A 21503-nucleotide genomic window follows, 5' to 3' on the forward strand; every position below is an offset into this window, starting at 1 on the left:
CCCTGATGAGCTCGACCTTTGCAGAGGTCCGCTGAACAAGTTCCGGCCCCAAAATTTGCTGCTCTCCTACCTCATTCTAGTACAATGGAGATCGGCACCGGCGACCATACAAAGCTTTATATGGTGCCATCTCGATACTGGCCTGATAATTGTTATTATACGCAAACTCAACTAGTGGTATATATCGAATCCAACCATTCCCAAAATCCAGCACACATGCCTGCAGCATGTCCTCCAGAATTTGAATGGTCCTCTCGGACTGTTCATCCGTTTGTAGGTGAAACGCGGTACAGAAAGTGAGTTGAGATCTCAAAGCGTCCTGCAAACTCTTCTAGAACCGAGAGGTGAATCATGGATCTCGATATGAAACAATGGATACTGGAATGCCATGAAGTCGTACAATCTCTTGCACATAAAGGTCTGCCAGCTTATTCATAGAATAATTGACTTTGATTGGAACGAAGTGCGCAGTTTTTGTCAGCCAATCCACTATTACCCCGATGACATTCTGTCCATGCACCGCTGAAGGCAATGCTGTTACGAAGTCCATAGAGATATGCTCCCACTTCCACTTAGGGATGTTAAGTAGTTGAAGTGGTCCTGCTGGCCTCTGGTGCTCTACTTTTACTTGCTGACTTGTCAGACACTGTCCTACAAATCTGACAATCTCCCTCTTTATGTTACTCCACCAGAATGATTCTCGCAGATCTCTATACATTTCGTGCTTCTTGGGTGAACGGTATAGAGAGAGCGATGAGCCTCCTCCAGAGTTGTCTTTTTAATCTCCGCGTCGTTAGGTACACATATCTTGGTGTGAAATCTGAGAACCCCATCCTCAAAAATATTGAAGTTCGTTTGCTGCTCGCTTCGTACCTTCTCCACAATTTTCATTAGCTCTACGTCTTTTTTCTGAGAGACTTTAATTTTCTCCTGCAAGGTTGGCTGAACTATCAAACTGGCAATGAATTTTTCAATGAAACAAACCCCATCTCTTGTTCCCTTCTGCCTCAACAGCAGAGCTAGATGCAGATACAGATCTAGATGCAAGATGATCCTGAACCAATTTCATAACCACCATCCATCACCAATCACATTCCACATCCCAGTGTGAAAGTACTATTTCTTTACGAGGTCAAAATAGCATCACAGAAAGAGCATGCAACTTTCGCCGGTGTTGGCGCCTGCGGCAACGCCTCTGGAGCCGTCCCCATGGAGCTAGCGGGTCTGTGAATTTCCTTCTATTAACTCCACACCCAACCTCTCTAGGTCCATCCTGATCTGATGCTGTACAACAACTGTTGAAATTGACGCACCCACCGACTTCCGACTCAACGCATCAACTATCGTATTAGCTTTCCTGTGTGGTAACTAATGGTACAGTCGTAGTCTTTTATCAAAGCCATCTACCTTGCCTCATGTTTAACTCCTTTTGGGTGAAAAAGTATTTAAGGCTCTTTTCACCGTATAGGTAGTGCCTTCAAATCTTTAACGCAAAAACTATTGTTGCCAGTCCAAGTCGTGTATAGGATAGTTCTTCTCGTACTCCTTGAGTTGGTGAGAAGCATACGCAATGACTGTTCTCTGTTGCATCAAGACGCACCTGAGTCCCTTTTGAGATGCATCACTGTAGATCACGAACCCACCATCTCCTGATGAAATGGTCAACACTGGGGCAGTGACTAGTCACAACTTGAGCTTCTGAAGGTTCTGTTTGCATTCACCCGTCTACTCAAACTTCCTATTCTTTCTCGTAAGCTATGTTAGAGGACCTGATAGTATTGAAAATCCCTCGACGAACCAGCGATAGTACCCTGCTAGACCCAAAAAACTTCTAATTTCATGCACGTTCTTCGGTCTTGCCCAATCAACTACCGCCTCTACTTTGCCTGGGTCCACTGAGATTCCCTCCTTGGATACTACATGTCCAAGAAATGCAAACTTGTTCCAGTCAGAACTTGCATTTCTTTAAATTTAGCAAATAACTTTTTTTCCCTAAGTACTTGAAGTACCAGTCTCAAATGAGCTTCATGCTCTGCAAGGCTCCTCAAATAAATTAAGATGTCGTCGATGAACACCATCACGAACTGATCTAAATACTCGTGGAACACTATGTTCATCAGGTCCATGAATGTCGCAGGAGCATTGGTCAAATCGAAAGGCATAACCAAAAATTCATAATGGTCATACCTAGTACGGAAAGCCGTCTTTGGTACATCCTCTGATTTAACCTTCACCTGATAATATCCGGATTGTAGATTGATCTTAGAGAAAACATGTGTGCCCTGTAGCTGGTCAAATAGGTTGTCAATACGAGGTAACGAGTACTTATTCTTCACTGTCATTTTATTAATTTCCCTATAGTCGATGCATATCTTCATCGACCCATCCTTCTTCTTTACAAACAACACCGGCACTCCCCAAGGTGATACGCTCGGTCTGATAATTCCTTTGTTAAGAAGTTCTTGTAATTGCTCCTTTAATTCAGTCGGAGTTATTCTGTATCGAGCCTTAGAAATTGGGGTTGTTCTTGGATTTAATGCAATAGCAAACTCCACTTCGCGATCAGCAGGCAATCCTGATAAGTCTTCAGGAAAAGCATCCGAAAACTGCCTTATCATTGGGATATCCTCCAGCTTAAGTTCCTCTTTCGGTGCTTCTTTCACAAATGCTAGGTACCCCTGGCTTCCCTCCAAAAGTAACCTCTTTGCCTGAATTGCTGAAAGAATCCGTGGTGCAGAGTGCACAGTGCACACACGACTTGACGAATTTAAACTCTTGCTCCCCTGAAGGTCTGAACACTACCTCCTTCCTGTGGCAGTCAGTGCTCGTATAGTTGGATGCTAGCCAATCCATTTTCAAAATGACGTCGAATTGATGCATGTAAAAAACAATGAAGCTAGCATGCAGCATTTTCCCCTAAATCTCCACTGAGTAATCTCTGATTACCTTACTACGCACAACAACTGACCCTGTCGGCGTGGCCACACCTAACTCGGCATCTAACAATTGTGTCTCTACCTCATACAATTTAACCAATCCCCGAGACACAAAAGAGTGCGTTGCACCTGAGTCAAGCAATACAACAGCACTATTCGATAAAATGGAAATAGTACCTGTCACCACATCGCCAGAATTCTCCGCATCTCACGGCGTAAGTGAGTACACCCGCGCCTGGGCGGTTCCCCTCTAGTGACCACCTTGAGGTGCCTGATTATCTTCCCGATACTGATGCTGTGGAGGTGCGTAATTTAATGTCGCGCAGCAATTCCGCGCCAAATGCCCTGCCATACCACACCAGTAGTAGCCAGCTGGTCCACCCCTGTATTCGCCCCGATGCCTCTGATGGCATCTAGGACAGGTAGGATGCGATGAATTTCCCTGATGGGTTCGATATCCCATCTCTTGTCGCTGTCCCGTGAAATTACCAGGCCTCCTCCATGAACCTTGGCTGGTGCTAGTCTGAAATCCCTGAGGTAAGGGCCTCTTCTTTTGATTTACTACTCTCTCACCCTCCTGAATACTGACCTCAACTGCCATGACCTTGTCCACCAACTTAGAAAAACTCTGAGTCAACAACACCACCACCTGTGCGCGTATTCCCTGCCTCAAACCCTTCTCAAATCTCTGGGTCTTCTTCGGCTTGTTTGGGATCATGTATGGAGTGAAGCGGGTTAGCTCCACAAACTTGGCCCCGTATGGCTGTACGGTCAAGTGTCCCTGAGTTAGATTCAGGAACTCCTCTGCCTTAGTCTCTCGGGTGGCAGTAGGGAAGTACTTGTCGAAGAAAATCTCCTTAAAACGACTTCAGGTAATAGCTGCAGGTTTTGGCCGCTATTCCTCCACTAGTTTTTCCGATTTCCACCACCTCTTTGCTTCTCCCACTAGTTTAAAGGTAGCGTACCACACCTTCTGCTCCGCTATACACTGTAGCGCACCCAGCAGTTTCTCTATCTCTTGAACCCAATCTTCAGCTGCGATCGGGTTTGCTCCTCCAGCAAATGCCAGTGGACTCGTTCGGGTAAATTGTTGAAAAGTGCAGCCCTGATCAGATAGTTGCTGATCCCGCTCTCTAGAGTCCCTCAGGTTCTCCTTCCTAACCTATTGCGCTATACTTCGCAGTGCAGCCAAGGCATCGGCATCATTCGCACTGGAAGTCTCCATATGATTATCCCCTCCAGCAACAATGTCCTTTCCCCTAGAATCTATCCTGAATATAGGATAGAAACCGACTTAAAAATTACGTATTTATCATATTGAACGAAGAAGTTAATATAACATATGAGTTCTTGGTAAAAAAAAAAATCATTCACACAGTCTTGCCACAAAATCGTCGACAGAAAACCTGAATTACTGAAAGCCTCTTTTGAAGAAAATCGTCTACGGTTTTATATTCCTCTCAAGAAACCGTCGACGGTTTGCCTCCTACAAACCATACTACCCTCCGTTGCTCACATACACTTGGTCATAATTAAGTATTGGCCTCTAATCACAACACCGAGACTAACACATACTCACTCGACCTAACGTTCTTACTTAAGTTTCCAAGTTCTAGTCTCTCCACCTAGAACGAAACCATCGATGGATTTATCGTGGTTTTCCTAAAATCGTCATTCCAGGAAAAACACAGAAGACTGTCAAAGGATCTCCGCCTTTAAGTTTCCATACCAAAACCCAACCTAACCTGCCCACTCTTATCCTTATCTTATCTCAACCTATATTCTAGTAATCATCAACTATCAAAGTCTGTAGAACCTAGCAAACCTAGGCTCTGATACCACCTGTAACACCCCGACCCGCCACGTGGGGCCCGAGGTGCTACTTTAGTAACCTATGTGTTCTTGATACCATATTCATTATATAAAAGCGTCCGAAATAAATGATACATCCTCCAAATACATTACCAGAGTTCTAAACTGTTAACATACATAGAAGTCTCCCAATATGCATATTACATCCCAACCAAAAGAAAGTAAACTAACTCAGTCCATACAAGTAAACTAACTCAGTCCATACAACCATATTACATATCCAGGGATTTCAAACATAACTTAAATATATTAGAGTTCTTACAGACACTCACAAACAGAAACTGGCTATCACCTCGCCTCGGAGCTTGCTAAGCTTGATCTCGAGATGGTCCTAAAAAATGATTTGTATATTGGGGTGAGACACTTTTTAGTAAGGCAGATTAAGTTAATATCAGTGTGTGGCCAATATGAGTTTTAATGTAAACAAAATATAGCTGTTTGTAAATCAACATCAACTGAGAAAACACATGCAGACTATATTTACACACACATAAACATTTATAAGCGAGAGTTCCTGAGGATAGGGGAGATTACACGCCTATACATGTAACACCCCTTTGCTCTGATACTGTTTGTAACCTTACCTTTTTAATTGAGTAAGACTACAACTGATACTTATTTGAGCACTCACTTTACTCAGTAAGTCCTCGGACGGAGAGTTTTACTTCGTCATAAATATTCATGCATTTTAATTCACATACATATACTCACACTTTTACAATTGAAAAATATGCGTTTGCTTCTTCAGTGTAAACCAATTCAATAAATAATAACATCATTTACATAAATCAACAAATATGCGTAAAAGACACTCCCTGTGACTAAATGACATGCTCCCATGACGGGTTGTGCAGCTCGAAGGCTAGACTTAGTCTGGGTGATCAACCCAAACTAACTCAATGTAACCATCTGCAAGTATGTCTGTAGGCATCGCAACCCCGTTGCAGGTCCAATTGGCTTAACACTTCCTGATCCGGAATCCAGAAAAGGTACATCAACCCTTCGCAGGTCAATCGGCTAAAACCACGCTATACTTCCACTACAATGTGGACGCACATGGCCAAACAATTCCCTAACAACGGTACCGTGCTCACAATACAACTGGTTCTTAGGTTTCTTAAATCATATCATGCAATTTAAGTAATAAAAACCGTAGTATACATCCCATTTCATATAAAACCGGCCATTTCACAAATCCTGGCATATAGCCGTCACATAAAAACTTGGCTCTCAGCCGTCAAATACAACCCGACTCTTAGCCGTCAGATAAAACCCGACCTGCAACCGTCATATCAAAATTGAGTATTTTACACCAACAATTCCAATATTTTTACAACCCGTGTAAATCATCATTTTACAATGTATTTTCACAACCATACCCAAATTCGATTATACAATAACCCTATAGATTATTCACTTGTCACACAATTTCAGTATTTTAATATAATCCAATAAACAACTGAGGAGTACCTTGTAGTATACTAGTATGTAAAGTAAAATCAAGCTTTTCACCGTTCAATTATTCAAAATACCGTATCATATATCCTATCTTTGTAAAGTCTATTTTGAACGGTTGGTTTTTGAAATAACCTTTGAAATCGTAAGTATACATATATATGATGCAGTATAATCGGTTCAAATTTAATAAAAATCTGATTTAACTTAATCTCCTTACCTATTTCTGAAAAATAGACTGCTAACGTTTCAAAAATGAAAATCCTAGCTTTCCGGTCCTGCCGCTGAAAGCGGGCCGAGAGAGAAGGGAAAGATGATTGGAGACCGAACACGGCCTCCGGGTGAGCCTACGGGAGAGAGAGGGTCACGAGAGAGTGAGAGTAGAAAGAGAGAGAGGAAAATTTTAAGTTATGAAAAATTATATGTTGCTTAGCCCTTAAGTAAGCAGACTCGCAAGAAAACCGTCGACGGTTTTCCTTGCACTAACAAAACCGTCGACGGTTTTTCTCGAGCTCGATGAAATCGTCAACGGTTTGGGTCCTACCAAACCAATTTCCTTCTTTTTCCTTTATTTTCCTTTATTTCTCTCTTCTTTAGTTATTTTCTTTTATTTTCTGGGTTCGGGTGTCTACACGGCCATTGACACGTGGCGTCCCACCCTCCTTTTGTTCAAGCGCCTCACGTGGTCTCTTTTCGGCCGTCTGATCATTTGTTTCCCAGTGACGACCATGATCCGGCCACGTCAGTGATCCAGGTCTATCCTCATCACCCCTCCCGCTGCATGACATGTGGCCTAGCCTATTGACTAGTTGACTCCCTGACCAATTGACCCCTTGACCGGTTCCCCTTGAACCGTCTGACTTCCTGAGCCGGTTCCTAACTGGTTTCTTTTTCTCTTTATTTATTTTATTTGTATCATATTAATATTATTTATTTATAAATTCATGAAAAATTTGGAAAAATTACAAAAAATTCAGAAAAATAGAGGAAAATTATAAAAATAGTTTTGACTTGGTTTTGATTATTTTCTTTATATTTGTATTATATTATTTATTTTTTAAAAATCGGGAAAAATATGGAAAAATCATAAAAAATAAGGAAAATTATGGGAAAGTTCTAAAAAAATATTTTTGAGGTTGGAAATATGTTTTTGCACGCGTTTCATCCCAAATGAGTCCAAAAACCTCCCAGAATATTTTGAAAATATTACTTAAAATTCTAAAAATTTTAGCAAAAATCTGGGAGTTATTTTCGTAAGATATTTTCTCGATTTTCATTTCCTATGTTTTCAAAAAGGGGTACGGGCTTTCTAAGCCTTATGTACCTTAAGCTCTGAGGGAATACTTATATAAAATATACCTTGTGAATATTTGTATGGCCCATTTGTTACATGAACATTAATAATTTTGTAATTTTTCAAGAGGAGTAAAATAAATGCCTATTGAATTAAATTTTGGATAATCTTCAATTAATTAGGTTCCGTTCGTAGAACGGGTGTGTAGGGGGTGCTAGTACCTTCCCTTCACATAACCGTAATCCCGATCATGGTAACGCAGACCGATTCTACCCTTAATTGGGTAGTAATCACGTGTTCTAACCACACTCCAAAAGGTTAGTGGAGACTCCAACATCCATTTTTCACGAAAATAATCAAATCATTTTTCATTCGCCCACCCCGGGGCACCCTCGCTCCGCGAGGACGTCGCGACAATGAGTAATGAGTGTTATGATCTATTACTTCTTGTGTTGCATATAAAATATTTGCTGGGTTATTGGTTTATTGATAATTGAGGAGTTACTTTTCTTGTTTTCCAAAGAAACACAAAAGCTTTCAGTTAGATAGACACACAATTTGCTAATGCATGTATATATTGTTTTTCCTGTCAAGTAATATATGAGGACCCAATTTCTTCAGGGAAAAACTGCAATATCAGTGGATGAGTCATTCAAAATCCTAGGCTGCAGGTAGGTTGGTTTCCAGTTTTATTTTTGTTTAATTTGTTGGTCTCTTTTGATTTGGTTAAGTTCTTACTATTGGTTTGATGGAGGATTCTTTGCTTGTTAGGGAACAACAGAAAAGGTTATCGGCTCTTGAGATGGAGTTGGCTGCAGCTAGACAGCAAAACTTTGTTTCAAAGCACTTGGCAGGAACTAATGGCACACATTCAAAGAGAAGGTCCCTACTTGTAATCGGAATATTCACAGCATTTGGCCGCAAGAATTATAGAGATGCAATCCGTAGGGCATGGATGGGAACTGGTATAATTCCTTCTTTCTGTGTCCTATTATGTATTCATTTTCTTGGTAAAGTGAGAACCTTCTTGTTTCCTGCTTGTTTATTCATTTAGACACGGTGTCTCATGATCCATTGATACTACAGTAGCGCAGGCATCCAGCCTCTGAAACTAGCAACAAGGTCAAAGGATAAGTGCATAAAACAGACAAAACAGACACAAAATTAAACTTTGAAAGTGTGTCATGGGTGCAATGGCTTTAAATTAAGAAGGAATTTGAATATGGATGTGCATGTATATCACAGACTTGCCCAAAAATTGTGTACTTTAAAGCAATGTCCAAAATTCAACCTGAAGTAGTTATTTCCATAGCATCAATGATGGATGTAAATAGTAGGGGCAACTAAGAAGCATGTTGCAAAAAGAATTAGAACTTTAGAAAAAGGTGTGCATTAGGACTTATCCAATGCTTGATTTGTTAAGGCAAAGTTTACACGTGGGCAAAAGTTAAAACAGCGATAGATAAGAACAGCCACACTCAATGAGAGACAAACTAATAAGTATAAATATGGTATGTAAACAAGTAGATTTAGATGGTGAGAGGACCAACACAATGAGAACCAAAAGCTTAGGGAAGAACCTTAAAAGGACTTTGGCAGGTGGTAAATTAATGGAGGATTGCTTTGGCTACATATTTTTAGTTGTTGGAGCTCATTGACAACATTTCTGAAGATGAATTTGCTCAAATGTTTGGTTGGTAAGGATGCAATCCAATGTGTTTTAGATCAATATAATGCGCACCATATCCATATCATGCTCTTCAGCACTGTAAGACACTGTAATAAGTTGAAAAAAAAAAGTTCCATGGTTAGGTAAGCTGTCCTAGCCTTTACAGTTGCATATCTTTGGCCTTTACTGTGAACTGCCACATGCCAAATGGTTGTGTAAGATGTCCTAGCCTTTACAGTGAATATTATCTGTTCAACTTTTGAATCAGTGTGACCCCAAAATCAATTTTTGCAGCTCATGCAAAGTCGTTGGGATAAGGTTGAGTTGGTCTTAATGATATCCTAATTGAACTTTTCCTAAAGGTAAACCTACTTTTATCTAACCTATGTCATTGTTGATAAAAAAAAGTCACTAACACGTGGTGACAGAGCCAGAAACTTCCCATTGAGAAGGGTCAAATATATATTTTTTCCCTGTGTATGTTATGTGTGTGTCTGCGTGTGTGTGTGAGAGAGAGATAAGAGGTTTGTATCCCACTTCTAACTAAGCTACATGATCGTAGATTAAAATGAGTAAAAGCGGCGGCAGAGCCAAGAAATTTTCCCTTAACGAGGGGGTGATGTATATTTTTTCCTTCCTCTATGCGTGTTTGTGGATGTGTCTGCAATAGGTTATTTGAGGCTGTAAAAATAGGTCTATTGATAAATATATTCGTTTCCCTTAAAAATTTAATTTTACCTTAAAAATAACTTCTTGTCATGCTTCGAATGTGTTTAGTGCCAACATAAGAGACCGATTATAAGATATCAAATAAAAATTTAAAATAGAAAGTATAAATAATATGTATGTAATTGTTTAACAAGTGGTTTGCCTGATCAAAGCTTATGTTACCATGCCAACATGATGTACTCTTTTTAGACAGAGCCAGCAACAGTTGGAGGCCAAGGCCCTGCTTCACGTAAATGTTGGTCCACCCATGGCTCTGTGACATTGTCGTTGTGTTCCTTGTGTTTGGGCATGCTTTTTGTTTTTAGGCCGTAGGATACGAATGTACCATGCCAAAAAAGGAAAGCAAAGAAACCATGTTTGTAGCACCGATATTAGGAAGTTCAAAGCTCTCTATTCATACTGGACGACATACTTCATTTTGTAGAAAAAGTTTTTATTTATTTATTATTTATTTTTTTTATTTTTTATTTTTTAATTTTATGAAACTTATAGTGGTGTTTTATTTTTCCTCTCAAACTGTTATTTTATTTCCCTTTTTTTTTTCTTCGCATATAAATACAATCCTCTATTTTGGCAGGTGCAGCTCTGAAAAACCTGGAGTTTGAGAAGGGCATCATTGCACGATTTGTCATTGGAAGGAGGTTTCTTTCTTTTCCATTTTATGGTGCTTGCTGAAAATATTACAATGGTTGGTTAGAGCTCCATTTTTATTGTAAAATATTGATTTTTAGTGCAAATCAAGGCGACAGCTTGGACAGGGGCATTGACAGTGAAACTAAGCAGACCAATGACTTTCTTCTTCTGGTACGTCCATTGAGTAATTGAAAGATACAATTTTTTCCCCTCAATTTTATAATGTCTTTTGTGCTTAATGACTTCAAATGTATTCTATGTTTTATTGAAATTTGATTGAATATAATTAACTAGGCATATGGCTGTGTCTCCAGGCATGATGGAGTGAGGCAAGGTGTTCCACTTTTCTAAGATGTGACGCTCAAGTGTCCCGAGTACATGATTTTTCGAGCAAATTAATCTATAAATAAACTATATAGATAGCTAGAAAACATATATAAAAATAACAGCCAGGAAGAAATCACTGAAGTAGTGAACACACATTTCAGCTATATACTTTGCAGGACTTCATAATAGGAATTTTCCAAGGAAAACAAAGTAGAAAAGTAAATTAGATGCATCCGCAAGTCAGCTGGATTGAGACCACCAATTATTGTTGTCAATTAACTTGATTGGAAATATTGTTGTTTTATATGTAAAATGAGTGCCCGACTTGCTTCCTTGTGCTCCTTGTGGGCTTTCCTCTTGATGCATTTCCCACTGTGCTACTCACAGCTTATGAACCCAATGTCTCTTTAAAACACTAATATTTGACCTTTGAACTTTGTCTGTCTGCTGAAGATTTTGCAGCATGAATTATGCTGTATTTCATGCTCTCATGGCTAAGCAGACATTCAATATGAGTTTGTGGTGAATTGTATCACACTTTCGTTTATAGAAATCACTCTCATTTTTCTAAAGAATATTATTCTTTAGATTCTTATATTTTGGACTCTTAGTCATTAACTTGAATGGAGATAATTTTAACTATGGTTTGTAGGACTTTAGGGGTTTGCCATGATCTTTTGGAATATTTTGTCTATTGGGGATGAGGTGTGAACTGCATATTGTTAATTGTTTGAGAATTTTTTTCTTTTCTGTTGACAGGGAAATCATGTTGAGGCACATGAGGAAATTCCAAAGAAGACAAAATTGTTCTTTGCTCATGCAGCAGACATATGGGATGCCGAGTTTTATGCTAAAGTCAATGATGATATTTATGTAAATATTGGTTAGTCGCATTATTGATTAAAGGGAAAATGGGTGACAGTATGCATAAGATTTCATATCAAGCCTGCAAATTTTTTGTTATGATTTGGGAGGACTTCATGTAGTGCATTGTGGCCTTTGTGGATGTGGTTGCTTCAATTTTTTTTCTTTTCTTAGTCCGTTGGAGGCTTGTTGAGCCTGCTCTTCACAACTACAACAGGGGGGAGCTCATCCCCCATCCCTTACTCCTTTTCATCCCTTCCTAAGGTTAAAACTGAAGACATCCAATCCCATACTCATCTCCTATCCATTACCCATTGGGATGTCTTCTAGGAGACTGAATTCTTGGCATGATAGTTTACAAAAGAAATGGATTAGTTATTGCTTTGAAACATCATTTCAGCATGATGTTTGATTTAGGACTGTATATGCTGTGGAGAATCGGCATATCTTTTTGTCCTCCGTCAAATTTTCCTCAATTCTAATGTAAATTGTTGATCCCTATTTTGGTTGGATCTATCTCCTACTAGGACATTATGTGGGCCTCAACTTTTTAAATGGCAGTATTTCTCATGTTCTTATTCCAGCTCCTAAATTGCGGATATGTCCTATCAAATTTATTTGAAGAAAAGAGAAGTTTTTTTCTCATGAGTAGAAAATTTTGACATCTTGGACCGTTGGACGTGAATGTGTCTATTTAAGTATTTAAATTATTTTTTTCTTGTGCAGATGCCCTGGGTTCTACTCTGGCAGCTCATTTGGACAAACCTCGCGTTTATATTGGATGCATGAAATCGGGCGAAGTTTTCTCTGACCCGTAAGTTTGGGAAAATGTACAACTCATTAATAATTTGTTAAAATATGATCATTTCATGTGATATCTGAGTATGATTATGGCATTTCCAAACGAGTAACTGCTGGACTTCGGCAGGAGCAATAAATGGTATGAGGCAGATTGGCAGAAATTTGGTGATGGGAAATCGTAAGTGATCGGTACTAATTTTTTTTTTTAAATGAAAAATTATTTATATTAAATATTAGAAAAAACATTATCTGCATTTTATACTTCTGAGATTAGTTCATCACTCATTGGATTTTTATTTTAAAAAATTCTATGCATCATGATTGTTTAAGCTGCCTGATTTTTGTTGCTATCCTACCTGATGATTTCAGTTTGCTGTAAATTTTTTCACCCAAGCATTGCAATATTTACCTATGAGTTGCAAGTAGAGGACTGTACTGAAAACCAAGCATCCATTAGAAGGAGTTGTAGAATTTATTATTGAAACTTTGAGGGATAGTTCCTCAGTTCTCAACACCAGTTCATTATTTGATAAAATAAGAAAATTTATCAAGGTAAAGGAGAAAAGGACAAAAGGAGAAGTCTACCAAAAAATGAACTGAAAAGATTCAGAAACAAAAGAAAAGTCAAAACGAAGTCTTCCAGTCCCACTGTACATGACTTAATGATAATCTTGTGGAACCACCAATAACAGAAGACTGCTTCAGCATGGGACACCAATCTCTCTATTATAAGAAAGAAAATTTACTTCTGATCCTAGCTTTCCTTTCCTGCTTAATACACAGACAAACAATATCCCGAATTGCTCAAATCCACTATATCTTGCCTTCTTGTGCCCAAAATTGCAAGTTTGGCACTGAAGTATTTAATAGAGAATATGCTTGGGTGTTTCTAAATCTAAGAGGGATTTTCTTTGGTAGAGAGGAGAAAGGCTCAAAAGAAAATGATGTAGTAATAACTACGCAATTTCATTGATAAAATTATGCGTCATACAAAAAATATAGTTGGAGCTTGGGTTGCTTGCTTTATAGTTCTAGAATGAAAATGTATCAAGTTTCCGAAAGTTTATACCAATGCACAAATTGCTAATACAAGCATTTTCTGGTAATTGGTATTGAAATCAAATTTGTAGAGCATTCTCTAGGTTTCGCTACTTTCACTTTTTTTTCCTAAATTTTTATATCAAGCAAATGCTGAATGGACATTCTCGAGCATGAATTCCAAATTTTGTTGCCAACCCTATGAAATGGGTGCCAAGTAGACTGGCTTGATCTAAATTTGACTGGTCTTGCTTCTCTCACCTGCAGCTGTTACATTTAGAGCCCATAAATCTTGAAAATATGCTCTCATTTATCCTGTTTCCTTTTTTTGCATGCTTTGATTTCCTTAAAAATGAACTAAGTTTTTCCTGCATGTAACAACAGGTACTTCCTCCATGCTTCTGGCGAAATTTTTGTCATATCCCAAGCTTTGGCTAAATTTGTATCAGTAAATAGGTAGGGTTCCTTCTCTTCTATTGCATCAGTTCCATTGTCTGCATCTGTGGAGCAATGACTGAATCTTCTGTTGAGGTTGCAGATCTATTCTTCGTACTTATGCCCACGATGATGTCAGTGTTGGGTCCTGGTTTCTTGGGCTCAATGTTGAGCATGTCGATGAAGGAAAATTTTGCTGCTCATCTTGGTTGTCAGGTTTCTCCCTCCCTTTGGCGCTCCACCTCCTCACTCCCATTAACTTCACTTCTGCTCTCTCACTGAACATGCTATTGGTTACTGAACATATTATTGGTGTTTCAGGAGCTATCTGTACAGCTGTTTGACTCGACAACCCTGAGGAGAAAACATTAACCTGCTGACTAAGACGTACTCATTTATGTTATGTTATTGCTTTTGGGTTGACAATGGACAAATCCAGCAGAGGTCTATTCAGAGTTGACTCCAACACGAGGGCAGTTTTTAGTTGATATTCAAAGATCAATTTTGCCTATTTGTGAAATATTGGGAGTTGTATTTGAGTAATGGCGTCTCGGTTAAAGCAATCCTAACAAATTTTTCATTTTATCGGCAAGAAATTAACTGGGGAGGATTGTCCCTTGACATGATGTATGATACACTTGCCTCTCTTGCTTGATGTACCTGTAGATTTTTTTTTTTCCTTTACAGGGAAATTTAAAGAAAGATTTGATTGTTTAAACTATAACAAATTGAAGAAGAAACGGAATGTGCAGAGAAGAAAACCCAGAAAAGAGAGAAATCCAGGAAAGAGAGATATGTTCTCTGTATTAAAATTAATTATCTGTGTTACAAGGGAGTTGTATATATACAATTGCAAAAAAGAATATTCTAACAACCTATGTAGTATAATTACATTTGTACTCTTTTATACAGCACAACAAATAAAAGGACAAAAAATGCCAACTGAATAGACTAACAAATGGATGAAAACCATCCTTCTTAAGAGCTGTGGTTGTGTGAATTGTTGTAGCTCATGCTTCAATTCCCCTCCCCCCTCCCCTCCCAAAACGGAGAGTAGAGGTTGAGAACTTCCATCTTGGATAAGTGATGATGAAGGACCGTGGAGGGCAGAGCCTTTGTGAGAAGATCTGCCAACTGAAGAGATCAAGTTCAATGTGTTTAGTTCTTTTGTGGAAAATAGGGTTGGTAGCTATGTGGATAGCAGCCTGGTTATGACAGTGCAATCGGCCGGAAGAGAACTTGAAACATTACATGTGGGGATACTATGCTCTTGAATTTTGTTACGGATTAAGTGGCAATCAAGTTTGATGTGTTTAGTTCTTCATGGAAAACATGATTGGTAGCTATGTGGATAGCAGTCTGGTTATCACAATGCAATAAAGCACCTTGGGGATGAGGCACTTGGAGTGTAGATAGGAGGAAATGCAGCCAAGTGAGTTTAGAACATGTGGCTGCCATTGAACGATATTTTGCTTCAGCTAAGGATCAAGATACAATGGACTGCTTCTTTGATTTCCAAGAAATCAAAGATGAACCAAGGAAGATGCAGTACCTAGTTACCAAACGCCTGGTACCTAGGCAGGAGGTCCAATACGAGTCGCAATATGTTGCAAGTTGAAGAGAAGATGAGTCGAAGAGAAGTAACCCCTGACCAAGCACACCCTTGAGATATTTGAGAATTTTCTAAGTAGCTAACAGATGTATATCAGTGGGTTTAGCCTAGCAAATGTCAGGCTGAGTGATTGTGAGACACAAAAGGTGACCAACTAACCTTCTATACACACTTGGGTCTGATAAAAAATTGCCTATAGATTGAGCTAACTTGAGATTTTGTTCCATGGGAACCTTACTAGGTGTACTGCCCGAAGTTCCAGAATCTGCCAAAATGTCCAAAGTGTTTTTTCTTTGGCACAAATGAATACCTTTTGAAGATCTTGCAATCTCAATACCAAGAAAGTACCTCAAAGAAACGAGGTCCTTTATTTTAAATTTTCTGTCTAGAACAGCTTTTAACTGGTTCACGGAATTGAGATCAATGCTGGCCACAAGTATGTCATCAACATACACAAGCAAAGTAGTGAATGAACCATTATTTTCCTTGGTTAAGAGGCTGTAGTCAGCCTTTGAGAGAAACCGGATTCAAGTAAGGAGTTAGAAAACTAAGTACCATTGCCTCGAAGCTTGTTTGAGGCCATATAAACTCTTAAGTAATTTACATACTTTGGTGGGTGTCCCTTTCGTGTAGCCAGGGGGTTTCCTCATGTGAATGTCCTCATTTAAGTCCCCATGTAAAAAGGCATTGTTTACATCAAACTAATGTAAATGTCAACCCTTGATTGAAGCAATGGCCAAGAGACACCTTACGATTACCAATTTGGCAACATGTGAGAATGTCTCATGATAGTCTACCCCTTCAAGTTGTGTGTAGCCCTTGGCTAGTAAGCGGGCTTTCAATCTTTCAACAGACTCATTTGAGTGATATTTCACTTTATAAACATACTTACATTCAATGGGCACTTTGCCAGGAGGTAATTCTGTAAGTTCCCAAGTATTATTGGCCTCTAAGGCAGCAAGTTCATTTTTCATGGCTTGACACCAGCTCGAGTGTTTGAGGGCTTGTTTATAGGTTTGTGGTTCAAAGTGGGTGGAAATAGCAGTGGAGAATGCTCGGTAGGTTGGTGAAAAAGCATGATGAGATAAAATGTTAGCAAGTGGAAAAGATGTACTTGAGAGAGGTCCTAGCTGCTTGTTCAACAATTGGATGGAAGGAGTGAGAGTTGTCTGTTGACAATGAAAATCTTGCAAGTATATGGATACATCCCGAGTTCTGGTTGACTTGCGAGGAAGGGGCGGGGGAGGTTATGGGGGTGAAGTGGTAAGGGGAGAGTGGTGAGAATGTGAAGAAGAAGAGGAATTAGGAGAAGGAGTAGTATAGGACATCTTGGGACAAGATGGGGCAGAACTGGAAGTAGGTGAATCCTGAGATGAAGTAGGATGAGTTGGTGGGGAAGTAAGGAGGTTCTGTGAAGGAAATGTGAATGGAGTAGGAGTAGTAGGGGTGAGCATAATTCAAGGAAACCCGAATTAACCGAATTAATCGACCAATTTTGGTCAGTTTGGTTTGGTCAAGAAACATGGTCGGTTTGGTTCAATTATGATTTTACCAATTTTTGGTTAATCGGTTATCGGTTCGGTTAATAGGAATTTTAATTTGGTTAACCGAATTAATAATTAATTAAAACTTAAATATAAATTAAAGCTACTCTAGAGTGTTTTGAGATCGAGAGCAAATTCAAGAACTGTAGTTGCTAATGATAGAAGAACAAAATTGACAGTAATCCTCTATATTTTCTCCACATACTGTTGCCATCATTGGCTTGTTGACATCTTCAAGCTCATAAAATTCAATCTCTGGTTGCTTGCTATTTCTCTGAAGAACAAATAACATGCAAAAAGCAACAGCAGTTTAGGAAGGACCAAGGACAAAGGAAGTTACCCTTTCGAAGATAAATCCAAATAAAGATCCTATTTTAAATCCCAGAACTTATGTCATCCCAAAAAACACAACATGGAAATGAATCATTTAGCCACTAATTTATAATTTATTAATAAAATTAATAGATGAGCTGCTTAATTAAGCTGGAATTGGTAAAAAAATTACAATCATATTCTATTTTAAATAATTAATTTCAAATTATTTCAGTTAAATTCAGTTAACCGAATTACCCGAAAAGGTAATTCTTTTGGGTTCGGTTTGGTGAGCTTCCTTTGTTTGGTCGGTTCGGTTAACAGAAATCAATAACTGAAAATTTTGGTTAATTTGGTTAATTAACCGAATTTGGCTGAACCGACCATTTTCTTACCCCTAAGGAGTTGTAAAAGGGACAAAAGAAGTATGAGGTGAGTTCATGTCGGGAAGACTTGTATTGAAGGGAAAGACACTTTGATAAAGCACAACATCTTGAGAAAGAAAAAATTGTTCAATTTCCTAGTCTAACAGTTTATAACCTTTCACTCCAAAGAGGTAACCCAAGAAAACACACCTTCTCCCTCTTGGATCAAATTTCTTCCTCCCATGGGATAAAGTGGAGGCTAAACTAAGACAACTGAAAATTCTCATGTGGTGGTAGCTAGGAGGGTTATGAAAAAGGCTCTCATAAGGGGTTTTGTTATGAAGTAAGGGGGTGGGAGTCCTATTAATTATGTACACATCAGTCATAACACAATCATTCCAAAATTTGAGAGGGATGTTGGATTGAAACTTTAAGGCTCAAGCCACGTTCATGATGTGTTGATGTTTTCTCTCAACTATCCCATTTTGTTCGGGTGTTTCAACACAACTTGTTTGATGGATAATACCCTTGGAATTAAAAAAGTTTTTCATATAAAATTCCTTCCCATTATTAGTCCTAAATAGCTTAATTCTAGTTCGAAATTGAGTTTCAATTAAGTTGTAAAAACTTTCAATACAAGGCCTTGCATCAAATTTATTTTGGAGCATATAGACGCAAGTGGTCTTTGAAAAATCATCAACAAGTGTAAGAAAAAATCTGGAACCATCAACAACAATAATGGAGTTTGGCCCCCAAATGTCACAATGCACAATATCAAAAGCATGCAGAGATTTATTTGTGAAAATTGTGAAAGAAAGACGATGTTGTTTGGCCAAAGGACAAACACAATAAGGTGATTGATTAGTGAGATTGAGATTCTGCCTTACAAGAGGATCAATAATTTGTTTGATACCATATAACAAATTGAAGAAGAAAAGGAATGTGCAAAGAAGAAAACCTAGAAAAGAGAGAAATGTTCTATATATACAATTGCAGAAAAGAATCTTCTAACACCCTACTGTAGTATAACTACATTTATACAGCAAATAAAAGGACAAAGGACAAAAAATGCTAACAATAAACTAACAACCGGATGAAAATCATCCTTTTGTGTTTGTGTGAATTGTTGTAGCTCATGCTACAATTTAAGCTTGTGTTTCTTTTACTTGGATGTTTTGCATTTCAGAGTTCAGTATTTAAGGCAAGGCTGCAAGTTTATATTGTTTAGCATAGGAATTTCATTTGTGGGATTGACTGTAACGACCTGCTTATTGTACCATATATATATTTTTTCTTCCATTAAAATAAAAAACAACATAATAAACCTGGAAAATCATACTCAACTTAGACCCATGGGTACCAGGGATATAATACCCAAAATACAATAAAGAAATCTAAGTAGCAGGAAACGTAAAATCATATACATACCAAAACACCAAATCAGTACAATACCAGAATTTACTACATACATCATAAAAATACACAACCCAAAAATGTCCAAAAGTGGCCTAAGGTCGCCACCCATAAATCCGTCAAACCCTAGCAATAGACTTACCCTTTAGATAGGGTAAAACGACTGAACTCTAATGTTGCGAAACTTTATCCGCTCTCCTACCTGGAGCTCCTGAAATGTTTGTATAATTTGAGGTGTGACACCTCTCAATAAGGAAAAAAAGCTAATATCAGTGTGTGACAACATAAGTATTTTCGTGTTATATATATAACATTACATAAGCATTCTTAGTGAAAACCATATGTATCATATCTAGGAAAACATGTGTAAGTATAACATGGTATAATATACTGTGTTTCCATACATATACATCATCTCATAATATTGTATATAGAAAATATCTTGGAAGGTTAGGTGACTAGTGTCATATCTTACCCTCACATGACTGGGTAGTGTGGCCCGAAGGCGGGACCTGACAATGGTTGGCCGACCACTGTCAAGTCAAAGCAAAATTTTGTAAGTACGATGGGTCTGCCAGACTTAGTCCGTACACCAGGGGCGCCAACACTACAATAAACCACATTGACTATCGATCCTCACGCTGCCTCGTACGACAACGATAACACAACATCATAATGATCGTGATCACATAGCTACAGTATCATGCTCATGTAAGCTTAAACCAAGGCAATCAGGTTCTGATAACATATAACATATTTTCAAATTGTGATACATGACTATTTCATAATAATAATTGTCAAATCAATATCATCATATCATTTTATAACATAGTATGAAAATTTTCGGGCCTTACGCCGACATTTCGTATTTTATCATTCACGGCCCATACGCCGGCATATCATTTAGAAGAACCCTCGGCCCGTACGCCGGTATATCATATAAAAACTCTCGACCTGTACGTCGATATATCATATAAAACTCTCGGCCCATACACCAGTATAACATGTAAAAACTCTCAGTCCGTACGCCGGTATATCATATAAAACTCAGTTTGAAAACCCCTGTATCATCATAACATTTCCATAATAAATTTTACTCATGCCACACAAAGGAGTTACTAATCACATTTTGTTCAACAACATTATTCCCAACATAATTTTATAACATATATATTCATCTGAAAATAATTGCTGAATAATGAATAATATATTTTCATAAAAATTCTGACTTAGTTTATCCCCTTACATGATTTCTAAAAAGCCCCTACAACAACTAATCCTGTACTTGCAGGGTTCCCGTTCAACACCCTGAAAATAACATTTCCCAGAATAGAAATTCAATATTTCTATGCGCACTGCATTTTCTACAACTATAGGGAAGACCAAATACTAAATAAAAGCCTTACCCTGAGTTTGGGATGGAATCCAAACTAGTCCCACCAACGATCCACTCCAGTAGTTTTGAAGAGAACTCTCCCAAGAGTGTTGTGGTGGCCTCAGATCGTCGAACTGGTGAAAATTCGGCCCATAAACTTAGAGAGGAGTGGAAACCGAAGAGGAGAGAGAGAGAGAAGGGTTTCTGCACGAAAAATCAGCTGAAAAATCGCGTTTAGGGCTATACACTGGCCTTCGTTGATGAGCCACGTTAGTTCGTTGACGAGGTCATGAAGGAAGTTCGTCGACGAATACAATTTCTCGTCGACGAAATTCAAAATTAAAAAAAAAAAATAGCCTCTTGGTATCTTCTCATTGACGAGCGCAATATGTCACGTCGTCGACAAACGTGAGGATCTGTTATGCCCCCTTTTTAAATTCCTTCTCTCTTTATTATTATTTAAATATCATAATTTTTTGGATCACTACATTGACAACCATAATGATCGACATTTTTGTTTGTTAAGACTACTATATCATGGGATTAACTGCAATAATGCTCCAGGAGGTGGTTGACTTTGAGCATTCGACTAATCATTGTGTGCTTGCAGAGAAGGAAGAAAAGCACGTAAAACCAATTTTCCCCCCATTTGTTAGTGAGAAAATTTTAATACAGAGAAGGATCAAAATATCAAATTAAGCCTTCCAGTTCTTAAAATCATTTCTTTTCTCCTAACCAAACCACAAAGATAAGTTTACTTTCCACTTTTTTTTTTTTCCCCCTGTTTCTTTCCTCCTAACAAACGGTGTCCAGGATGGTAATTGGACCA

The 21503-nt window shown here is 38.4% G+C and overlaps 1 protein-coding gene across 1 annotated transcript; it reads left to right on the plus strand.

Moving 5' to 3' along the window:
* Positions 1-5734: 5734 nt before the first annotated feature.
* On the plus strand, positions 5735-14781 carry LOC131145954 (hydroxyproline O-galactosyltransferase HPGT1). The gene is made up of 10 exons (XM_058095130.1): positions 5735-8228; positions 8329-8522; positions 10533-10596; positions 10687-10759; positions 11675-11798; positions 12506-12593; positions 12708-12758; positions 14003-14074; positions 14157-14269; positions 14375-14781. The coding sequence occupies exons 1-10, from the start codon at positions 8158-8160 to the stop codon at positions 14395-14397; spliced, it is 873 nt and encodes a 290-aa protein (XP_057951113.1). The 5' UTR covers positions 5735-8157; the 3' UTR covers positions 14398-14781.
* The last annotated feature ends 6722 nt before the right edge of the window (positions 14782-21503 follow it).

This window comes from Malania oleifera, chromosome 13, assembly GCF_029873635.1.
Source record: "Malania oleifera isolate guangnan ecotype guangnan chromosome 13, ASM2987363v1, whole genome shotgun sequence".
In the NCBI taxonomy this organism is placed as follows: Eukaryota; Viridiplantae; Streptophyta; class Magnoliopsida; order Santalales; family Ximeniaceae; genus Malania; species Malania oleifera.

Bases quoted from the DNA above. Each gene is read 5' to 3' on its own strand.
- LOC131145954 (XM_058095130.1), top strand. From the start codon at position 8,158: ATGAGGACCCAATTTCTTCAGGGAAAAACTGCAATATCAGTGGATGAG. The intron at 8,523-10,532 runs GTATAATTCCTT...CTATTTTGGCAG, and splicing joins TAGGGCATGGATGGGAACTG to GTGCAGCTCTGAAAAACCTG. The intron at 10,760-11,674 runs GTACGTCCATTG...TTCTGTTGACAG, and splicing joins CCAATGACTTTCTTCTTCTG to GGAAATCATGTTGAGGCACA.